The 23376-nt window shown below is 44.5% G+C and overlaps 1 protein-coding gene and 1 long non-coding RNA gene across 17 annotated transcripts in view; both read left to right on the plus strand.

Annotated features, from left to right (window-relative positions):
- LOC139614492 (uncharacterized) overlaps window positions 1-23376 on the plus strand; it is a 157359-nt gene that overhangs the window by 114049 nt on the left and 19934 nt on the right. The gene's annotated exons all lie outside the window — the stretch shown is intronic.
- LOC139614486 (RNA-binding protein Musashi homolog 2-like) overlaps window positions 1-23376 on the plus strand; it is a 131663-nt gene that overhangs the window by 88353 nt on the left and 19934 nt on the right. For 14 of the 16 annotated variants that reach the window (XR_011687054.1, XM_071471801.1, XM_071471809.1 and 11 more), the window contains 3 exons: window positions 4245-4327; window positions 12710-12824; window positions 15436-15510. The exons of 1 other annotated variant lie outside the window; for it this stretch is intronic. Coding sequence is in view for 14 of the 15 variants with exons in the window: in XM_071471801.1 (XP_071327902.1) it covers window positions 4245-4327; window positions 12710-12824; window positions 15436-15510 (273 nt within the window). In the remaining variant the exon portion in view is untranslated. The remainder of the gene's footprint in view (window positions 1-4244; window positions 4328-12709; window positions 12825-15435; window positions 15511-23376) is intronic. One more of the 16 variants, XM_071471803.1, reaches the window with a different exon arrangement.

Here is a 23376-nt window from a genome sequence, read left to right on the forward strand (position 1 = left end):
CAGATGTTGCAGATGCAGTGTTTATTAACAATCATTAAAACTGTAACCAAATGAACCTGCACTGTCCAACTAACTCTCTATCATTTAGCTAAGTTGGGAACTGGAACCCCCTCAAAGACCAATGTTGTCCCCAGACCACTGGTTGAGAACCACTGCTTTACAAAAAACTACATCTCTGCTTTCAATAACTCAATGTTGAAGTCACTTGACTTTACAGGAAGGACATGTGCCAGTACAATATAGGAGCACAACAAACCCTGGCTCCCCATGTCTGTCTTGTCTCCCCATGTCCCGATATTATTATCCGCTTTTACGTAGATCTCAGTGGAGAGCGTGCACTGTGATAGGTTTCATTCTTTGACAAACACAGCTTGTGTCCAATAGTATTTTAGAATAAAAATAAAAAATAAAAAAAAGAGCAGACCTGAAAGTAACGAGTACTTTTCAGCCTTCCTAGAAATTTACTCGAGTAAAAGTAAAAATATTTGTCTTGGAAATGTATTCAAGTAAGAGTAATAAGTACCAAAGAAATCTAATACTCAAGTAAAGTACAAATCCTCTGGATATGTACTTAAGTACAGTACTCAAGTAAATTTACTCCGTTACTGTCCACCACTCCCCACAGGTTACTGTGTGCTGATGCGCTGTGTCGTTTAACATCTGACCAGTTACAGTGTTTGGAAACAGGACTGGACTTCCTGTGACCCTGCATCAGGACCGAGTATTCTGTGTCTTCAAATTCATCTTCATCAGTGGTGGAAAAGCTTGTGAAATGATTTGTGAAATGAATAGATTTACTCAATAATTCTTACTGAAATACATTAGAGCACTGGTTGTGTGTGTGTGTGTGTGTGTGTGTGTGTGTGTGTGTGTTGGAGGGCTTGCTCTTAAGCAAAGGTTAGCCAAGACTCCATTGATTCAGCATTGTAATTTTATTTGCGTGGTGTCTCCTATGGGGTCTGGCATTAAGAGCCTTGCATTGATTCCACCAGCTTTGTCTTGTGAGAGGCTGCAAACAGGTGTGTGTGTGTGTGTGTGTGTGTGTGTGTGTGTGTAATATTACATGTGTGCCTTACAAATCTTAATAAGTGTGAGTTCCATCCTGACGCCTTAATAATTGCTGCTGGCACTTATTACACACTTCTGACTGGAGATTGGCTGCTGTCATTGAGGGACAGGTGGAAAGTGACAGCTGACATCAAAATAAAGATAAAAATATATTTTCTCCGTCTGGCGACAGGAGACAGGAGCTGGAGGTGGTGACTGTGCTGCTCAGCTGACTGGACGGAGCGTCTTCCTCTCTGTGTCCACACATCTATAGGCAGTAACTCCTTGGTTAGGTTCAGGAAAAGATAAGTACTTCCTCAACATTAGACGGTCTTTGTTGTCATGGTTACAACAATAACAACGAAGGGTCATGGGTAAGAAGCTGCTTTACCTCCTCTCTTGTTATTTATTATAATCATGTTTAGTTATTTGGTTTTCAGAGTAAAATGTTCAGCCCCTGCTTTAACAAATTAAAATTCCCCGTTAACTCTCAGCCACAATCATCTGCCGCCGCCGGTCACAGTGCGTGACATGGTATTTGTTTGTGCTGTTTGCTCTGTGCTGATCCACTTGCATGATTTGCTGCCGGCAGGGTGGCCTGTGATTGGCTGCTCAGTTCCATACTTTAATCAACATCATGCTGGCAGGTTGGGTGTGTTTCATGACTCGCTCATTTATCAGACGCTTTGTTTGACTTTCTGAACTTAAATTATCGTCAGTTGAATTTTGTCTAGTTCCAGTTTATGATCAACATCGGCTGAATATGCTTCTGAAAATGCTTTTAAAGTTTAAGAAATGAAAGTGATGAGGGCTAGAAGCTGCAAGCTGCTCGTCTGTATTTGGTCTGAGGCACAGGACCACCTGACAGCTGGTCTGTGAACTGTTACCCACAGACTTGTTCTGTGGTTTTCACTGGGGGATCCTGCCTGAAACTGCCACTAAAACAGAACAAATGACAGTAGCCGTCTCAGAATGTGATGAGTTATTATAGACTGTATTCACAAAAAAAACATGCAGGTTATCAGTTTTCATACATGATGTGTGGTTGATTACATCATGAATCGTCCCTCTCAGGTCACCTCTGTCCATCGTCTCTTGGTGCTGTGGTGTTGGTATGTCGGCTGCTGGACTCGCTGAGAAATTGCTCCTGACAGCTGATTTGTTGGATGTCAGAAGTGGTGACCGGGGTACTGATACGTTGGAGGAGGGGAGGAGGAGGGGAAGAGGCAGGCCAAGGGTGGATTAGATTTATTTTTCCCTCGTCTGGAGCAGGTCTTTATTTCTACCTGTCCCTCGAATCATCCACCTCCCTGGTCTGTGTCACCTGTGCAGGTACATGTTCTCTGTGGTGACTTTAAGCCAACAAGCCCACCAGTCACGATGGCCGACATTAGATGTAAGAAGCCGGAGCCAATGAGCAGCGTTGCCTGCTCCACAGCGACCTGTGGTGATGTTGCACTGTGCACAGTTCAGTCGGTTTGTGAAGCGACTATAACAGATGAGCTGACATCTCCAACGAAAGCCCTGAGTGTGTCAGAGCACTGCAGGGTGTGTAACAGAGATACTGAGTGGATCTGCTGTGAAGACGCAGAGTGCAGTAGATTTTACAGGAAGTCTCAATCAGTCAGGCGCTCCTGTTAAAGCTGAGGCTTTGCTGTCATTGGTTAAACAGCATCAGCTCTGCAGCGCACGTCTCCATGTAAATAGAGCTTTTGCTTTTTCCATTCAGTGATTACCACATTGTGACCTGAGGGCAGACCAACACCGTGTATGAGGTCCTCGTGTCGGGTTATTGTGTGTGGATACAGACTTCATGAACTGCTGCAGATACTCTCTATCACCGGGTTCCTGTGAACTTAACCAGGTTACAGCTTTTTCCAGTAAGATGAGAAATGTGGTCTCCATAATCCAGGTAGGGGATTAGGGAAACCTGATTTACCCAGGTAGGTTTCTCCTGGAGAATGTTCTGCGTCATGGGTTTCTAATCACATTTATACAACATGAATAGTAAAGAAAAACCAGCAGAGGGACGAGAAGAAGAGACAGATTACTGGACTGTTGCCTGTATCATCAGCAGTTCCTCCAGCCTTGACGACCATACAGGTCGTTAGTCCTCAGATACAAGACTTCAGTCATCATGGTGTAAACAGGAGGTTAAAGACGTGGAAGAGATTAGTTTGGGTGAAAAGAAGTACCTCCTCAGGGTTAAAGTGTCATCGTCATGGTTACAATAATAAAAACATAGTTAAGGTTGTAAAACGGTCCAGGTCATCGGGGTAATGAAGAGCAGCCTCCTGCCTCAGAGTCCTGTGTTTTACTGACCCGTCCATCCACCCCAACCTCCCCCTGATGTGGACTCTGTCGCTCTATAAACTACGTCATCGCACTTTTCCCTTCGCTCCTGTCATCATCACTACGACCACTAGATGTCGCCTAGCAACAAAACCTAACTATGGGTCATAGTAACCTGCTGACAGACGACCTATGACCTTGTTTGTTACAGGACAACAGTCTCTTCTCAATGTCATCACATTTAAGACACGCCCCTGGCTGCCAGTAGCTCCTCCCTCAGAGGATGCTGATTGGTCCAAACCACTGTGGATCAGCAGCTTGGAGCCTGGAGAGAAGGATTCTCACATGTGAGAGATCCAGGTGTTAACACAGACATGAACACACAGGTTTTACATCCAGGGGGAAATTAGAAATCCATTGTGAGTGTTTGCACTGTTTTCTGCTCTGTGTGTGTTTCTGTTGATTCTCAAATATTCCTGTGATATGCAAACGATCAGCTGATCCTGCTGAGTCATGAAGGTCAAGGTGATCAGCATCTCCTCTGAAACAAACCAATAAAGTGGGATCATTACATCCACCTCTTCTTGGTCTGTGTGTTTTATTCAGCTTTTCCTTCACTTTGCACCAGAACACCGTGGGTCCGCTGTGAGATGTGGATCCTCCTGATCACCACAGGGTTTTTTTTGCACTTGGACTTTAAAGCTCAGTGAACCTGAGGAAGCAGAGCTCTGTGTGAGGGGAAAGGCTCCATTTCCACCTCTTAATCGATAGAAATGAGTGTTCTTAGCTGTAATCGGATCATGCCTTTGTGGAATTATGACCAAGTGCCCCCCCCCTTCTGTTTCCTGCCTCCTCTCTCTCTCTCCTCATGCCATTATTCTCTCTCCCCTCTGTCTCCTCTGCAGGTTTTGGCTTTGTAACATTTGAAATTGAGGATGTGGTGGAGAAAGTCTGCGAGATCCATTTTCATGAAATCAATAATAAAATGGTGAGTGGCCCCCGTCACATTTCAGAATGTCTGAGACAGGTCGGGATTAATATTTGATTTTCCCAAGTGTGGCATTGAAAATGATGGTGGAAACTGATATTGGACCAGCCAGGATGGAGACTGGTGCACACACACACACACACACACATGGACACACATGGACACATGTGCAGTTGGACCTACACCAGTGAGATATTGGGGGGGGTGCCCCCATGTACACTCTCTAACAGGAGGTCCGGGTTTTCACAGAGGTCATTCAATGAGCTTAACAGAAAATCAAAGAAGCATAAAGATGAGGGAAACGATCTCAGAGATCTGTTAGGTTCATATACATCAAACATTTCAGGAATATATTCAGGGCCCAGTTCATTTAGGGACAGTTGTGGGTAAAACTTTGAATTCAGTTGACTGAAGTCACAGACCTGAGAGTTTAGTCAGAACCACTGAGCATCTGAATGAGTAGCTGTCTAATGTTTTATTGAGTGAACCAGTGAGGAGAGTGTTGCAATAATGGACTCTGGAGGATTTAAAGACATGAGGAAGCTTCTCTTAGTCTTGGTTAGACACAGGATCTCTGACCCCAGCTGTGTTTGTGTTTTTGAGATGCCAGAATGCAGATTCAGTTACAGCTTTGATGTGGTCACTGAAACAGACATCTTCACTGCTCTGGTCTCCAGGTAGACTCCGAGTTAAAACCTTCTTTCTTTGTTCCCATCACAGCTGCCTCAGGAAGTTTTGTTGCCTCCAGTCTGTCACTTTTTCAAGGCACACACACAAAAGAGTCAATGGTACTGAAACCATTTGGTGAGAGATAAATAAATCTGTGTCGTCTGCATAGCTGTGATGAGCCACAGAGGGAGTGTGTACATATGTACATATATACATATATATAGCTTGAACAAAAGAGGCCCAAGACTGGATCCTTGTGGGACTCAGTATGACAAACTCAGCCATAGATACCAAAGTGTTTGTTTTGTCGTTCTGTTTTTTAGCTCTTAATGTTTTAACCCAGAACCTCAGCTCATCAAAGAAAAATTAGCAGTTACTAATTAGATAATAGCATTCTGTCAAATATCTGTAATTTACTAATAAGCACAATCAATGTAATTGACCCACAGTGATTCAGATGAGTTCAGCAGAGCTTTGTTGAGGTCAAGACAGAGATAACCCCCCCTCACTGAGACGTTGGACCCTTCCCTGACTGGAGCTTTATTCCACTGGTGTTAAAAGGGTTAGGGTTTGTGCCTCAGCGCCTCATAAAAGTTCATGGGGGGGGGGAATTAAAGTTAATTGAAGTAGGACTGACCAGAGATTTTTTTTATTCAAATGACCAAAATCAAAGCAGCAGAGGTCGAGATGTCCTGGTGTCCCTTTAAAGCCAGAGCAGACACACATCTCCTGTGGTGACACCTGCACCAGCTGCAGATGAAGACCATGATATGTGATTGAAAGCTCAGTAGATCTTTTTCAAACCCTGTTGGACGGGAAGTAACGTGTTTTGTTATGGCAGCTTCTCCGCTCCAGTCTCTGCTCTGACAGCTTCCCCAGGTCTTCATGCAGGGACTGAGACATTACTTCTCTGTGACTATCTTCTCGTCAGACTCCTCCCTCTCTCTCTCTGTCTGCGCTGCTCTGATGACACGCTGGTGGCAGCTGTAATAACCTTTTCTAATAACTGTCTTGGGTCTTCTCATGCAACCACTGACACTGCTACGTCGTGTGTTCTCGTCTGCTGAAGCACTGAGCTCTCCTCTTCCTTTGACTCTGGTCATGTTTCTGTGAATGAAACACAAACAGAGGACAGCAGGAAGCTTTATATTACAGCTTGGGGGTGTTACTTATGCTAATGATCAAATCTCATGATTGTGAAGATGAAGGGAAGCAAGTACCAGGAGTTTACCAGGTGGACCACTGGACAGTTCGGCCAATCAGTATCAACATAGGTTTGCGGGGTCATGGTAATATATATATAATAATAATATATAATAATCGATCTTTTAGCCAGTTAAATTTGGCCCATGTGGGTCTGTCCCACCCCCTTTTCCCTTCGCTGTTGTCAATCAATCAGACACTGCACATCTGAACATGATGTGTACAGGTACATAAAAAACAAGGATAAAAAACATGCTACAAAATGCAAGTGGCCTAAAACACTGTCCATACAGCATCTAGACTTGTATGTGCACTATAATTTATTTGTTCAGGGGGTTCAGGGGTCAAAGGGCTCAGGTGATGTGATGACTTTACGTGAGAAGAACTAGACAGGTCTGAAGAGTGGGCTGACCAGGGACAAAGTCCCTGCCCCAGTCGGCCCCTGAACAGAACCAGAGATGTTTCTGCATGAGGCCCAGTGGGGAGGCTGTTATTTAACCTCACATCTCTCAGCCTCTAGTTCACTATTAGTCAGAAGGATGAGATTCCCCACGCACGCACGCACGCACACACACACACACACACCAGAATTCCACGTGCGGTCTCACCTCTCCTTAATTACACAATGATCCCATGCTGGTGTCAGTGGGAGCTCTTTCTCCTCCCGTCTTATTATTGTCACCGAGTCAGTCTGCGACTGCCATCATCCAAACAACCTGGAGCCTCAGACCGGAGGAAGAAGCCCCGCACACGCTGCCTATCGATTTTCACATGATAGCACATCACATGCTTTTATTGTTTGGGGAGCTCGACAGTGCTGACCATGATTTCTTTATTTTAGTCAATATCTCCCCACAAAGAGCCCGCAGCCCAGATCCTCCTTCCACACCACTCATCGACTGGCCTGGTTTAAATTGGGCTTCGGGGGAATTGCATGCATTGTTAACGCCAGCAGGGGAGGGCAGGCAGGGAGGAGAAACAGAGAAACATGGAGAGAGAAGAAGAATGAAAAACACAGGCAGGAACTCCAGCCCTCGCAGGCATTAATGCGAGGCTCTAACTTGCTTAGTAAAGAAGTAGCAGTGTTTTTTAATTTGCTTTTGCTGTTTGTTGTCAGTATGAACTAATATAAGCCCCCGTTTCCCAAATGTATTGTAGAAATCCAAGAGTCTAGTGCAGAGCTCAGCAAGAGGAGAGAAGCCGGAGCAGGTTTTATTATGTTTCTTTCTAATACTGTGCTCAGATCGTGTCCCACTGACTGGGACATTCTCACACTGTGCCAGTGTGTAAAGCAGGAAGGAACAGCAGCTTAAAGCTGAAGCTCTTGTATGTAAGGACCTTGACGTGAGCTCGTTATTTTGGTCCATTAAAAACATTTGGTGAAGTGTATAATATGTAATATATGACATATATGACATATATGCATTAAAGTAGTTTTCAGCCCAACATCTGTTTTGTACACTTGGAGAGGGCCTACAACCGGGATCTAGCGGGGGGCGCTGCGGGAATACGGGGTGCTGGTGTCCGTATTCTTGGCAGAGAGTCAAACACCTTCCGGGTGGGTGTTGGCCTCCACCAGGGTTGTCCCTCGTCACCACTCCTGTTTGTGATTTTCATGGACAGGGTTTCATGGTGCAGCTGGGGGGAGGAGTGTGTCTGGTTTGGGAGCCTCAGAATTCCCTCCCTGCTATTCGCAGATGATGTGGTTCTGTTGGTCTCATCAGACCAGGATTCAACAGGCACTGAGGTGGTTTGCAGCCAAGCGTGAAGCGGTTTGGATGAAGGTCAGCAGCTCCAAGTCGTAGGTCATGGTTCTCTGCTGGAGAACAGTGGATTGTTTTCTTTGGGTTGGGATGGAGTTTTTACCCCAAGTGAAGGAGTTAAAGTATTGTGGTGTCTTGTTGACAAGTGAGTGTAGGATGGAGCTTGGCATTTGAATCGGTGCACCATCAGCAGTAAAGCAGGTGTTGTACCAGATCATCGTGGTGAGGAAGGAGCTGAGCCGGAAGACAAAGCTCTCGATTTACTGGTCAATCTTCTGAGCCTCACCTGTAGTCATGAGCTCTGAGTAGTGACCAAACAGCTGAAATTAGTTTCCTCTGCAGGATAATGTGAGGAACCCAGACATCGAGAGGGAACTTGGAGTCAATGCTCCTTCAAGTTGAAAAGATCCAGTTGAGATGGTTCAGACATCTGTTTTGAATGCTTCCTGGGCACCTCCCACTGGAGGTTTTCCAGGTATGTTCAATTGGCAGGAGGCCTTGGGGTCTCACTCTCTTCATTAGGATATCAATATCAGAATGGTCTCCTCATCTCTTACCCCAACAAAGGTTGCAAGAAACCTGGTGTCATGTTTGAAGACCAGCTCTCCCACTCTGACCATGTTGAATCTCTCCCGGTTGAGCCGATCTGCTCTATACAACATCAGAAAAATCAGGTCTTACCTGACTCAGTCCTCCACCTAGTTCTTGGTCTAGACCATGGTTTTCTCTCATCTCAACTACTGTAATGCTCTTCTGATGGGCCTCACTTCAGTCACAGTGAAACCCTTCCAGACAGTTCAGAATGCAGTAGCCTGTCTGGTCTTCAATTAGCCCAAAATGTCACTCTGCTACTCACTGACTTACACTGGCTACCCATGGCCGTCCAAATCAAATCAAGCCTTATGCTCCTTCTCCTCCACTGTGCTCCTCTGATGAATGTGGTCTTTCATCACCATCCCTGCACACAGACAGTCTCAGTCCAGACGGTTCTGGTCTGTGGTTCCTGATGGAGGAACCAGCTCCTGAAGCCTCCTCTCCTCAGAGGGCTCCTCCTCTCCTCACTCCTCTCCTCACTCCTCTAGCACCCCCACATGTCTGACCAGCTGTGAATCTGACTCTCAGGTCATGTCTTCACCTGATCTCCTTCACTGATGAAACAGATGTAGAACTGAGTCCTGACACCGAGTCTCTACTGACCTGAAGCTGAAACTGATCCAACTCATGCAGTAGAGGTGTATATGATCATGACAGGGTTAGCTAAAGTGCTTTTTACTGAACCTGTAGAAAGGCACTGGTAGCAGGCTTTCACAGCCACTGTTGTGACCTTGTCATGAGTACAGGTTTCTGGTTTGCCTTAAGACATCAAACAAGATCATCTGTTTTTGGAACAGCGATCAGTTTGGTGTCCTGTCAGTCAGGTTACAGCTTCATGCAAGGAGCTGATTGCAGATTTAGTTCCACATTAGTGGCAGAGATGTGCTCTGCAAGTGACACAGAGTCCGGCAAAGTCTCTTTGCAATTAAATATTCTCTGTCTTTAAAGACAGAGAATCCAGAGCCAGACTGAGTGAGAGGAGAAGAAACAGAGAGAGTTGGCAATAATGATTCAGGGGAAGTGATGAGTAAGTGAGAAACAGGAAGAGTTTCTGTGGCCACTGGCGAGGATAAGGACTAAAGTAAAATGAAAGAGTGATACTGAAGCAGCCAGAGAGACGACTCTTGGACGTCCACTCTATTGAGCATTCATCTTTGTGACAGTGCCAGCTTCTGAAGTGGAAGAAGAGGAGTGGGAGAGACAGAGGCACATGGGTAAACCAGTGAAAAACAACATGCATCTGTTACTTTTTTCCCACTAAGGCTGGATATACACTGTGCGATTTGTTAAATTCCAACTCAAACTGTACGAGTAAATTGCACGCGATGAAAAGCCAAAGCTCACGATATATGTGCTCATACTGTACGGTCCAATGGTCAACTGCGACTTGACTGATCACACTATACGTGCAAAAACGTTGGACCCCCGAACCCGGAACACCAGAAATGGTGATTTCAGAGATGCTCACCAAGGAGAAACGCGCTGCCTTGGTCATTTGTGCCATTCTCTGTGCAGAAATGTCCGTTCTGCTTCTGTTCCTGTTTACTGTTTTCGCACAGAAAAACCACTGAGATTAGGGGAATCGGCTCGTGGCTCCATCTCTACTGTGTGATATCCTCACGAGGGGCGACCAGAATTTCTGACAGGTTTGAAATCCGTCTGACTGCTCATCGGCAGTCGTTACCCCCTTGTACACTACACGAAAACTGTGTAGGATATAGCTGAAATTCAGCCCGAATCCAAAAACAGTCGTACGACAACTAGAATTTGGCTCATTATCAGACCGAAATCGTACAGTGTATGTCCAGCCTAACAGACCCTAAAGATCAGTCTGACAACTTCATGTCCATATGGGGTGATGGTCACACTCTGACCTATTATCAAGTGCCACCATTAAGACTGACAAAAGGAACTGACGATGAGGAAATGTGCAGTAACATCTGTAAATATCTGTGTATAATGTGCAATAATTCCATTAAAAGGTGTAATAGCATTTGGTACAATGTACAAAAATAGCTTCTGATCTGCCTCTTCTTATTATTTTTTTCTTGATTTTTTAAAGATTATTATTATCTGTATGGATGTCCTTACTGTATGTACAGTGGCCCTGAGAGCAGCAAATACTGTTCTGAATTTGTTTGTGTTTTGTCTGTTTGCAGACAGATAGATGTCCATGTGTTTGTGATTATAAAGCAGGTCTAGGTTCTATATTAATACTGTGAAAGTAAGAGTGTTTACCTGAGAAACTACATTAAGATGGTTTTTAAAACAACAAATACATCTTCTTATGGATCAAAACTACAAATAAAACACTGGAGAAGAGTAAGAGAAGAGTAAAATACAAGACCTTTAAACACCAGGCTGAACACCTGACACAGAGTCTGAAGATAAATAATGGTTATATTAGAATAAAACATGTATTTCTTGAAAACAGGAAAATCAGGTCTGGTCATGTCTCTGCTTGACAGTGGAGAAACGAGAAGAAGAGAATTACCCACTGTCACTTATGTTTATAAGAATATCCCTCTGAAGCTGTGTCTCCTCTCAAATTTTAAAAGTCCTGTTCACCAGAGCAAATCCCAGGACTGGCTAAGGCCCCACCAGTGAATCCTGACCTTTGATTTGAACACTGAAGAGATCTTTGTGTCCGTGATCTCAATGAAATAACCCAGTGAATAATGATAATAATAATAATATAGCTTATATCTTATCTTTTTTAACATATCTGATAAATCGGTCGATCATATCAGCCTGCCAGTGTTTTGGTCAGGTTGACTAATGCTCTATAGTGAGCTCTCACCAGGGGACTGAGTGGGGTAAAGGTCAGTGAGAGGATGGTTTTATGGCTGTTTCGCTGCTGGCCTTACCACCTGCCTGCAGCTCCCCGCTCTGTTTTCCTCACCTTGCGAGTGAGTAGTTTCACTCTGTCAGCTCAGGTCTGCTCCTTTGTACTTTCATTACAAGAATCAACAATGACTCCATATTTGTAGTTAGTAAAAGCTGGGGACATGTTGCCTTGTAAAATGTCCCATTCATGATGAGAATCCTCATGCCAATTAGAAGTGACCCCTACCCCAGAGACCACCCACTGCAGTGCTTTCCTATACCCACTTCCCTCCCATTCAGTGCTAACATGCTCTGTTGTTGCACCAGAACTTTGAAGGGTAACGTGGCCTTTAGCGAGTCGTGTTTTTCTGTCTCTGGCGTATCGATTGAAGAATGATAATGATATCAGCAAACCCATTGAAACAAAAGCTCTCTGACCTTAAACAAATGGCCACAGTGCAATTCAGGACAAATTAACATACCCGATATCCCCCCTGATAAAGGCAGTATCAGTGATGTAGGGAGGACTTTAATTTGAGGAGCGAGGTAATGAGAAAAAGATGAGACAAGAGAAATAACAGAGGGAAATTAAAACAGGAGTTGCACTCACAAATGGCATGCAGCAGCTGGGAGATGGATCCACCAGAGCCAACCTTGAATAACAAACCCCCCCGTCAGTGTCCTGGTCTGATGTTGGCCTGGATTCCAGACTGACGTTTGTCTCATACCTGAAATATAAAATAGTCATTTATAAAGCTCCATCCAGTCTAAAGGTAGATGTCCATGTGTCTGTGATTATAAAGCAGGTCTAGGTTCTATATTAATAATGTGAAAGTATCAAAGCCTCAGTCCACAGAGAAATGCACACAGCCTGTATTCAGAAATGCAGAAATGCAGAATTTTGTTTCTCTGAGTGTTTACCTGAAATCTGCTCTATTTTTATTGGCTCACTCACAAGGCTGAGAGGCTCAGATCCTCTCTTCTGATTGGCTGACTGACCTGTTGTTACCAGAGCTCCAGATAGAAGCCTGAGAGAGGAGATGTAAAACTACACTGAGATGGTTTCAGGTTGTTAAACCACAGATATATCTTCTGATGGAGATCAACACTGTAAACTGACATAAAGCAGCTGGATGATGTTTTAAAGCAGATATTTCCAGCTGTAGGGTCTAAAAGTATCTGAAATGTTTCGTTCAGCTGCTCCATATTTTCTTTGCCTCTTGACTTTACCTTGTTGGTTGTTGCTGGTCTTGTTGAGCATTTGTGTGATGGATTTGAATCGTTATCTGTTGTCAGCATTAGTGTCTTTGTCGTCCATGCTCCACAGGTAGAATGCAAAAAAGCTCAGCCGAGGGAAGTGATGTTTCCTCCAGGGTCACGAGGTCGGGCCAGGGGCCTGCCGTACACAATGGATGCCTTCATGCTGGGCATGGGCATGCTGAGTAAGTACACTGTTTTTGTGTGTGTACATACAGTAGATTTATTCAACATAACTTAAAGCCTTTCTTCAGCTATGGAAACACGTTGGGCACAACCACATCCTAATGTTCCTTTGCCTGTTTGGTGTTTCCTTTTCAAGCACAACATACACAGCAAAGAGGGTGGAAGTGTGCAGACGTTCAAATGAGGCATAGAAAGAATGTCTGTAGTGATGACTTAGATGTTGCCCTGAGAGCTCTCCTTTACAAGAGCCGGGCTCTAAAACGTGAGCATTGACCCAAGCCCTTCCCACCTGGATCCACCATCCAACATTGCAGGATTTGGTTTCTCTGTGTTTACCCAAGAAACTACATTGGACAGATGGTGTTTGACACCTTCCACCTTTCAGGTAGTTCAGGAAGTTCTTCTACAGGCGTCTGACTGATTGATCAGGGACAGTGGGATTTTTTTTTTTTTTTTTTTGCCCAATTGATGATTCTCTCCAAGGTACTCAAAACGTCATCCATTATGCGTGTTTCATGCCATCTTCAGCCGTTAGGGCCTTGCGTGCTTCCTTGTTTGCCCTCAGTGGTAGATTCATAGCAGCTGTCAGCTTCTGACATTTTGTGGTGAAACTTTCTAGAGTGAAATGCATCTTTGGCATCCCCACGTGGCACATAGTATAGCACTTAGAGGTACCATGACCTGGATGAGTAAGAAACTTCACTGACTTCTTAGAGAAGAGGTCTGTGCTTGTCTCAGGAGTAGTGGACAGTTCTTACAGCTCCTAAATGTTCAGATTCAGCAGGAGCTGATCCTCCCTGTAACATGTTCTTCCTCTACTTATTCTTTTGAAGATACCAATTGAAACATATCTTCATTATCCCCATGATGCACATCACCAGGTTCACTATATTGTGTGGTACTTCACAGCACTGCAGTGCCTTTTGAATAAGCTGATGAGGTACACTGGGATAAGCCTTAGTGAGGTCCAGCCAGACTGCAGATAGTGAGCTGTTGTTCTTTCTGGCTTCCATAATCAGCTGACTCATCCCTGCTGTGTGTTCTAGGAAACCACAATGTGCAGGAACCTGCTGAACCTCTGCCTGACTACCACCTGTTTCCAATATAATGAGACAGAATCGCAGCTGTGCCACAGCTTCACTGTATCTCCATAGTGTCTGAAGGAACTACTCCCAGCCACTAGTTTAGGTACATGGTGACAAAATCAAAACACAGGAAGTGGAGGTCTTCAGCAGCAACGTCAGTTTATTCAGGAGGAGGTCAGAGGAGGTCGTCTGACCTTCTTGGACTGTGCTTTACACTTTGTAGACGACAGAAGCCTCAACATCAAAGTTTACAGAAAACCCTCACACACATCATGATTTTTTTGTTTTGTTTTTTTTTTTTTTTTTATTATTTTTTTGGGCTTTTTGTGCCTTTATGATAGATCAGTGGAGACTGACAGGAAAGGGGGTAGAGAGAGGGGAATGACATGCAGGAAAGAGTCAGACTGATCGGGAGTCGAACTGGTGACTGCCTGCTAAGAGCGTCTTGCGCTCACACATGGTACGCGCCCTAACCACTCGACTACTGGGCTGCCACACATCATGATTCACTCTCTGGAGCACAAACTGGGGGTTATCACAGACCCACATTGGGCTCAGAATGTGCCCACAAGGACAGAGGAGAAGGAGAAGGAACAAAAACACATCATGGAAGCACCTAAAAATGTGTGGTGACCCAACATGGCCCATGACCAAGGTCATCAGCCAAGAGATCAGCTGAGGTCAGCCCTGCAAACTCTGCCCCAAAAAGTCCTGAACCAGTAGAAGGTTCTCCCTCAGGACTTTTCTTTACACTAGGAACCACATGAATTGAATCTAGTCCCCGGTCTCTCCAGTCCAGTCAGAGTTCCTCAGAAGACTTTTGTTTCCATGGAAAAGTCCCTGCAGCGAAAACTACAATCATTTTATAAAAGAAAAATACATGTAAAGTTCGATCCACTGTCTCTGTTTGCTTGTGCTTTTATAAACATTATAAAATGTGAAATTTGAAACCACACAGAACAGCGAACAAAAGCAAAGACAATGACAACCAGAACTGTAACCTCTTCACCTGTTGTTATCTGCTCACACATGCTGGGCACCTGAAAAGAACATCTGAAAACACAAACAGGGTCTATCCAGGAATAATCACTTTTCCAGTAAGGTCCAGCATCAAAGCTTTGTTGGTTCCAGGCGTCTGCAATAAAGCCAAAGCCTGAAGACAAAGATCTTCCAAAACCTGCCACGAGTCCAAGAAAGGCTGTATGACTAAAGGCTCATTTCTTTTAAACTGTATGAATAACAGATCTGACACAAATTCTACTTTTAGGAAGATGATAATGTTCAGTGTGGGTCGACACTGTCAGAGAGGTGCATGAACACATCATAAACTCAGTGATAAACATGCAGATGAACAAACATTATCATCTTTGTAAAGGTGGAATTTATGGCTGAGCTGTTGACTTGGATTGTATTAGATTGCATTATTTACAGGTCTACCTTATAAAGTTGTTCAACCAGACCACAGTATTTATTCTTTGTATGTGGAGAGAAATGATTCAGTTGAAGTTTCTTGTCTTCTCTCCAGGTTATCCCAACATTGTAGCTACGTACGGCAGAGGCTACACTGGTTTTGCCCCGAGTTACAGCTACCAGTTCCCTGGTAGGTTCTCATTTAAACTCTTTCATTCCTCTTTGTACACACACACACACACACACACACACACACACACACACACAGGATGATAGTATAAAGCAGCCACATCAACACAGCCTGACCAGCTCTGTTTAAAGGACAGTGTGATCCACACACAGCAGTCTGATCTCAGTGAAATCAAATCCCCCTTTCTCTCCAAATTTGATTTGATAAGGTGAAACAAAGCTTTTATTTACCCATTCACTGACTCTAGACCTTTAAAATGGGAAATTCCAGAGCTGTGCCTGGAAAGCCAGTCATCAGCAATCCACACTTAACACCTGATTTCATGGTTTATCTGCCACAGAGAGTGGGAGGTGGGCTGCTGTGCTGCCAACATCTGACAACACTTTCTTCTGATCTGACTCAGAGAGAAAAGCTGCTTTTGAATTAGTTTTTCCTGTTATGTTATTATTATCATTATTATTGTTATTATTATTATTATTATTATTATTATTATTATTATTATTATTATTATGCAGTTATTTTAATTGAACAGGTCTTTCATTAATAAACACTCACGTTACTAATACCTGTTGTCAGTTGGAAAAACAAATAGATCAGCTGGAAGGATACGCTGACACACAGGAAGTGAATCAGTGGTAGAACGACAGCCGTCGTGTTGAGACGTAACCAGCTGTGAACATCAGGTTCTCAGTCATGAAGTGTGTCCGGTGTAGATCAGGTATAACTGGGTGAAGGAAGACAAGGGTCTGTGTGATGGGGAATTATGGCCGTCATATCAGACAATAACCCACCAGGAATGTGCACTTACACACCTTTGATTGGCTGAAGCAGTGGATGGTCAGAGGCTGGTCACAAACAGCTGAGCAGTCTGGGTTCAAACCTGTGACTCTGGCTGAGAGGAGAAAGTGCTGAGACACGCTCCTGAAATTTGTCAAGGTCACTGTTAAACTGGCCAAAGAGCGGACTGCAGCCAGGATTCTTGTCTCAGATTATTTGATTATATTTTGTAAAATCTTCACACTGTAATGACCACATTTGATTTGATTTAATTTGATTAAAAAGCAGAAGGATGGAAATGTGCAGAGGAGCTGAGCAGGACTCCTGTGGTGCGACAAAGCCAAAGGAAACAGGATTAAAATGCATCAGCCTCAGGACTGTGCTGCTGCCTCCAAGGACACAGACCACAGTGCACCAGGGAGCACAGCAGGCTGCTGTCATTCACACACACACACACACACACACACACACACACATACACACACACACACACAGCTGATGGCCAACACAGCTTGTCAAATCTCAGCCTCCTCCAACTGTGACCTCCTCTCCTCATCAGCAGTGTGGCTCTAGCGGCTGAGGGGGGGTCAAGGCCTCGAGTCTGTCGCTGTAACAAGCATAATAATATTTAGTGTGTTGTTGTCTCTGTAATGAAGAGACAGAAGCGAGTCACATCACCATCCAGTCTGGGACCTTTATAAAGACCCTGTGGAGGGGGGGCTGACCACCTCAGGTCAGAGTGTGAATTATACAATTACAAAAGGGGGGGTCAACTTTTTCCCCAGGGTGAAAGGCAACACAGTGAACTGAAGTGTCACAGTCCTCATAGTATCTGGTTTATTTAACTACAGCTGTCAAATACATGTAGTGGAGGAAGATAAAGTACCTCAGAGTTGTACGTAAGTACAGTGCTTAGAGTAAATGTACTTCATTACTTTCCACCACTGCTGATACAGTCACTGAGCCTTCAGTCACATGGATTTTAATATTCAATGAGCCGACAGGTCAAACAAGGAGGTGTCTGCTATAGAAGCTATCACAAGGGTCAAAGGTCAAAGACTAAACCACAAGACACATGAAAAGCTATGAACATGAAAACATAAACTCTATATTGATGTTAGCTAGCTAACAATAGTTAGCTCAACTGTAAAACTAGCTAACATTAGTGTTGGTTCATAGATACTTGATACAGTCTCATCCAGAAACTCTGAAGATAAAGTGATTCACTACACAGTTACTTCCCCACAGTGTCTGTCCCCCCCCCCCCCCCCCCCCCCCAATCCTTCACTCTGCCTGTGATTTCCTGACAGCACCACAACGACCTTGGTGCTCGGACATGAAAGGTGAACAGCCCCCCCCCCCCCCCCCCCGCAGTGTCAAGGGATTTAGAAGAGTGGGCTCGCAGCAGAGGTTAAAAATCGACTGTTGAGTCAGTGAGGAGCTCATCTCTTTCTGAAGCACTACCCATAATCCTCAGCGGGGACTCAATTCAGAGGAGGTCACACTGAGCGGCTTGTGTCAGTGTGTGTGTTCATCTCCTGATTTATTACCGACGGATTCTGCTCAGAGCCACTTCACTGTGTGTGTGTGTGTGTGTGTGTGTGTGTGTAGATGCAGCTCTGATGATGAATGGAAACCGTTATGATTACAGTTTATTATGGTGTATTCCTTTGGTATGTTTGTTGTAGACCTGTCATCTAAATCTGTTTCCATGGTGACTGATTTCAGCAACAATAATTCAGGACAGTGTGCCTCGCTGCAGGTGATGTCAGGTGCGTTGTGACTTCCTGTCTGTTCCTGTGTGAAGACGTCAGCTTCCTCTGGTCGCTCACAGAAACCAGTTGTCTCCTCGTGTTCGCCAGCGTCCGTGTTTGGCGGCAGACTCGTGTTCTGATGCTGAGGGTTGTAGCACAGCGGTGTCCACCTGTTTAAGCCTGTGTGGCGGTGAAGCGCCAAGGTCACAGGTTCGGCCATGCCTGGACACGGGTGGTTCACTTTTGATTCGTGCGTCATCAGTTATGCAAGCAGATGTAACTGGACACACACACACACACACACACACGTACAATGTTGACAGTGTTGCTCTGCTTCGTTGTGAGTGATGTAAAGTCTATTTCACCACAGAGACATTTAGTGCACCCTGGACCTTTGTTGTCATGGTTACAATAATAAACACAGTGTCTGAAGACCAGTAGCGTCACAGCGGTGGGAGTAGACTGTCCCTTTTTAAAGACTCCTTCAGATGTGTCCCTGTTTTACTGAGCAACGAAGGCTCCAACAGGTGGATCCTCCGTGGTCCAACTTTTCCCAGGATTCATTGCGTGCCAGTAATGAAAAACCTGAGATTACACTGTAAAACATCAGTATTGTGTTTCAGCTCCGTTCAGCAGCTAACGGTGCAAAACCTCAAGTTTTAGTGAAAGTTACGTTTTGTCAAGGTTGCCAGGCAACAGGAGGGGCTCTTTGTGATGCGACGGTAAGGGCGGGAACAGCAGGTGATGCTAAGTGGAAATCCTCCATAGACCAGACCGTCTCATTTCAGGTCGTCCGTCCGTCCTCTGAAGGACGCAGCCCCTGAGGGACGCTACAGTTTGATTAGCTTTAGGCAGAAAAGCTGCCTGGCTACCTTCAGGAGGAGATGGTTTTTGGGGTAAAATAAATACTTCCTTGTAGTTAGAGGACCTTTGACTTTGTGGTTACAATAAAAAACTTGCAGTCAAGGTTTTGGAGCGGCCATGGATAAAAGAACGACGACGACTGTTGGTTTCAAACAGGAAATGAACATCTGTTCAATTCAATTCAATTCAATTTTATTTGTATAGCGCCAAATCATAATATACATTATCTCAAGGCACTTTACAGGGTAAGGTCAAGACCTTACTTTGTTACAGAGAAAAACCCAACAGTTCCCACAAAGAGCAGCGCTTGGCGACAGGGGGGAGGAAAAACTCCCTTTAACAGGAAGAAACCTCCAACAGAACCGGGCTCAGGGTGGGCGGCCGTCTGCCTCGACCTGTTTTCTGGGTCACAGTTCCTGTGAGCAGCCACGCCTCCTCCTCATCTGGACTTTGCTGATGTTTACACTACGTCACCTGACTTCCTCTTTTGTTCCCGTCATATTTACTACGGCCACTAGAGGTCGCCTCACAATAAAACACAACTATGGGTCGTAACGAGCTGCTGCAGAGACAGTCCCAGTCCCACTCTCAGATTCCTACATACTGATAAACCTATGTATTATCATCCTTTACTCAGACACACACACACACACACACACACACACACACACACACAGAAAAGCATCCTGCCGGCGGATCTGCAGCTCATTTATCTGAGTGAATTATGCAGATGATGTGTGTTTGTGGAGCCTTCAGGCTCAGCACACATTCCTGCCACTTTACTCTGTGACTGCATCCGTCAGCTGCCTTCAGCATCTACTGTAATCTGCAAAACCAAATGCAGCACGATCGTCCAGTCTCATCTGAAATGAGGCCAGTTGTGTTCGGGGAGCAGTTTTCCTGCTGAACAAACCTAAAATTTACTGTTTTCATATGTGACCCACTCTTTTCCCTCCCAGCCTCATTTCTGCTTTCAGCTATAACCTGATTATTTTTCATTTTAAACTCCATCTCACCACAGAAGAGTCGAGTGTTTGTTGTTCTACACTTATTTTAACTTGAGTCAGATGTGCTGTGTGATTCTGGGGCAGTATGATGATGACTGGGAAAATCTAAATGCTACATTTCTGTAAGATGTTAGTGGAGGAAGCTGATGTTTGCTGAGACTGGGGGTCACACCCAGGTTCCACAGTCTGGCATCACAACAGTGTTGTGGTGGTGATGGACAGGTCCTGATGCTGGTTTATTTCTCACTAACATTAATGTTCATTTAAGGAACAGAAGTTTTCTGAGAAGGTGATTATGTCTTTAATCTGCATCGTTAAATCCTGAAGTTTCAATGAGTCCAGATGCAACTTTCTTCTAATTGCTCCTCTGTTTCTTCCCTGAAGTTTGATGTCTGTTACTGTATATTAGTTCACATATGTCACAGATTGCCTGGAGAGCTCAGTGTAGCTAGTGAGTCCTTCAGAGAGCAGCCTCTCCTCTTTGCCCTCAGCCTCTCCACAGCTGCATTTTAACCCTGATCTTCGCTGCCTGTGATGTTGCACTCACCTGGAGTCAGGCAGCCAGAGGTTGGAGGCTTTTACACCTCTGACAGCAGGATGGAGGAAAAGAAAGAAGCCTTGTTTTTCACAGAATGTGTCAACAATGGGTTGTCTATTTTGAGGAGAGGCATGGATGACTCTGCCACTTGGATGCTTGCTGTGCCTTAATGCCTTCAAAAATGGCTGTGTGAAATGCACCATTAGCTCAGACTAGAGGCAGCCATAATAGCCCCAGTGTGTGTGTGTGTGTGTGTGTGTGTGTGTGTGTGTGTGTGTGTGTATGTGTGCATGCGTGTGTGCGTGTGTGTGTTTGTGTGTGTGTATCCAGCAATTTGAAGGTAGTGTTGTGCAGTGTTTTGTAGTGCCTGTTTATCCTCCCTATCTGTCTCCATATATCACAAATGAAGTTGGATGTATTTTTGGAAATAATCATGCTAACATCCAGAGGTCTCACACACACACACACACACACACACACACACACACACACACACACACACACACACACATATCCATTACTTGTGAAACCACTTTTTATCCAAAGAGGGTATTTACTGTTGAACACGGTGCTCACTGTTAATAACAGTAATCCATTTGTACCGGCTTCAGTCACCTTTCACAATAAAGGTTTTACTTTTGAATCTTGAGCAGATGTAGTTGTAACATCCACGTTCATCATGTTCATCAACAGCGTCATGGACCCTGAAGAGTCTCCTGTACGAGCTCTGCTTATATGTAAAGGTGGAGTTTCTGAGGACCGGACTGGGCTGAGACCTGATCCCAGTGTGAGCCAGACCTCCAGAGGTGGTTCACCTGTTCGGATCCGGTCTGGTTACAGAGTCCTGTTTGTAATTCTGTGTTAATGTGAGTTTTCCTGATGTAATAAGATAAAGACAAAGATCTCCAGAATAAAACCAGGAGAGAAGAGATTTATTCTCATAATGAAAGACTTTTATTGTGAAATCATGAGAGGAAGTGTTGGCAGTACCAGCGAGGTCAGCTGACATTGTTTTATACCTCGTTCAGCTGGGCGGGAGTTAGTGGTCGGTTGTGTTGTGTTGTGTTGTGTTGTGTTGTGTTGTGTTGTTGGTTGTGTTGTGTTGTGTTGTGTTGTTGGTTGTGTTGTGTTGTGTTGTGTTGTGTTGTTGGTTCTGTTGTGTTGTGTTGTGTTGTGTTGTTGGTTGTGTTGTGTTGTGTTGTTGGTTGTGTTGTGTTGTTGTTGGTTGTGTTGTGTTGTGTTGTTGGTTGTGTTGTGTTGTGTTGTGTTGTGTTGTGTTGTGTTGTGTTGTGTTGTGTTGTGTTGTGTTGTGTTGTGTTGTGTTGTTGTGTTGTGTTGGTCTCCTCCATTCACAGGTAAACACCAGGTTCACTAACAAAGACCACACTGATAAAAATATGGATTTAAAATAATTGAAGGTGAAATGAGATGGACTGAGGGTCTGACAGGAGGAGTGGGGGGATGAAGGGATGGAAAGAGGAAGGGATGAAGTGATGGAAAGAGGAAGGGAAGGAGGGAGGAAGGGATGGAGAGATTAATATGAACAAGCAGAAGAAAAAGGAAGTAGAAACGTAGGAGGTGAAAAGCTGCTCAGCCTCCTTGTTTGTCCTTTGAGCTCTTTGTCCTCGGCCACAGTCCCAGATCCCAGAACCCCCTGAAGGACAAGCGACGTATCCAGGCCCAGGGACCTGAGCTCTGGCTTCATCTTCCCATTTATAAAGGCTCCATGAAATTGATGTAATTCTGCTCAGGCTCTTCCTGGGCGGACACTGTCTCAGAGAGGTCCAGTCGGTCCGATCTGTTCATTAACCTCCACTAATCCTGCTGTGTCTGAGTCACTCAGAAACCTCAGCCTCGCTCTGCTGAGGCCTCCAGGTGATAGATGGAGGGAAGGTGATTCTTTGTGTGGTTATCTGTTTATACACTGTGCTACAGCTCATCAGAACAAATTAAGGATATTTTTAATTTGCAAACAATCAAGAAAACAGCCAAAGGCCAGAAACCTGTTAGAAAAACAGTTAAATAGCTTTTTTACAGAAATCGAATCATTGCCTCTCTACAATCGTCTCCAGCAGCACTGATACAGACCTGGGAGCTTCCTGCTCCATTTCCCTGAAATATAAACTGGTTTATTATACAAAAAACACAAGAAAAGATTGAATCAGTCTCATAAGTTCAAGTTACTGAAATCCGTCAGAAGACTGAAGCATTAACTGGACCGTGGCCTGGAGCCAAAATAAAGTCCAGTGATGCAGTTGGACTATTACAGCATGTAGAGACCACCAACAACCAAAACATCTGTTACACCTGTTACAGTCGCTGAGTACGGTGACGTGCAGAGAGCAGCTCCTCCTCACACTTAAAGCCCCATATTCTAACTTTAAGGTGTTGATCTCCATCAGAAGATATATCTGTGGTTTAAGAACCAAAAACCATCTCAGTGTAGTTTTACATCTCCTCTCTCAGGCTTCTCTCTGGAGCTCTAGTAACAACAGGTCAGTCAGCCAATCAGAAGAGAGGATCTGAGTAACAACAGGTCAGTCAGCCAATCAGAGGAGAGGATCTGAGCCTCTCTTCTGATTGGCTGACTGTTTTCTGAGTGAGCCAATAAAAATACAGCAGATTTCAGGTAAACACTAAGAGAAACCAAATCCTGCAAGGTTGGATGGTGGGTCCAGGTGGGCGTGGCTGAGGGTGGTGACTGCTTTGTTGTGACATCACAAAGTTGCAGAAGTCCTGACGGCTGGTTTTAAGGCTCAGTTTCTGAATACAGGCTGTGTGCATTTCTCTGTGGACTGAGGCTTTGATACTTTCACAGTATTAATATAGAACCTAGACCTGCTTTATAATCACAGACACATGGACATCTGCCTTTAGACTGTGTGGAGCTTTAAGATACTGAACTTTTCATTTGTAAGAGAATTAA

This window comes from Trachinotus anak, unplaced genomic scaffold, assembly GCF_046630095.1.
Source record: "Trachinotus anak isolate AG129_WGS33_773 ecotype Australia unplaced genomic scaffold, CSIRO_AGI_Tana_v1 ptg000034l, whole genome shotgun sequence".
Lineage (NCBI taxonomy): Eukaryota > Metazoa > Chordata > Actinopteri > Carangiformes > Carangidae > Trachinotus > Trachinotus anak.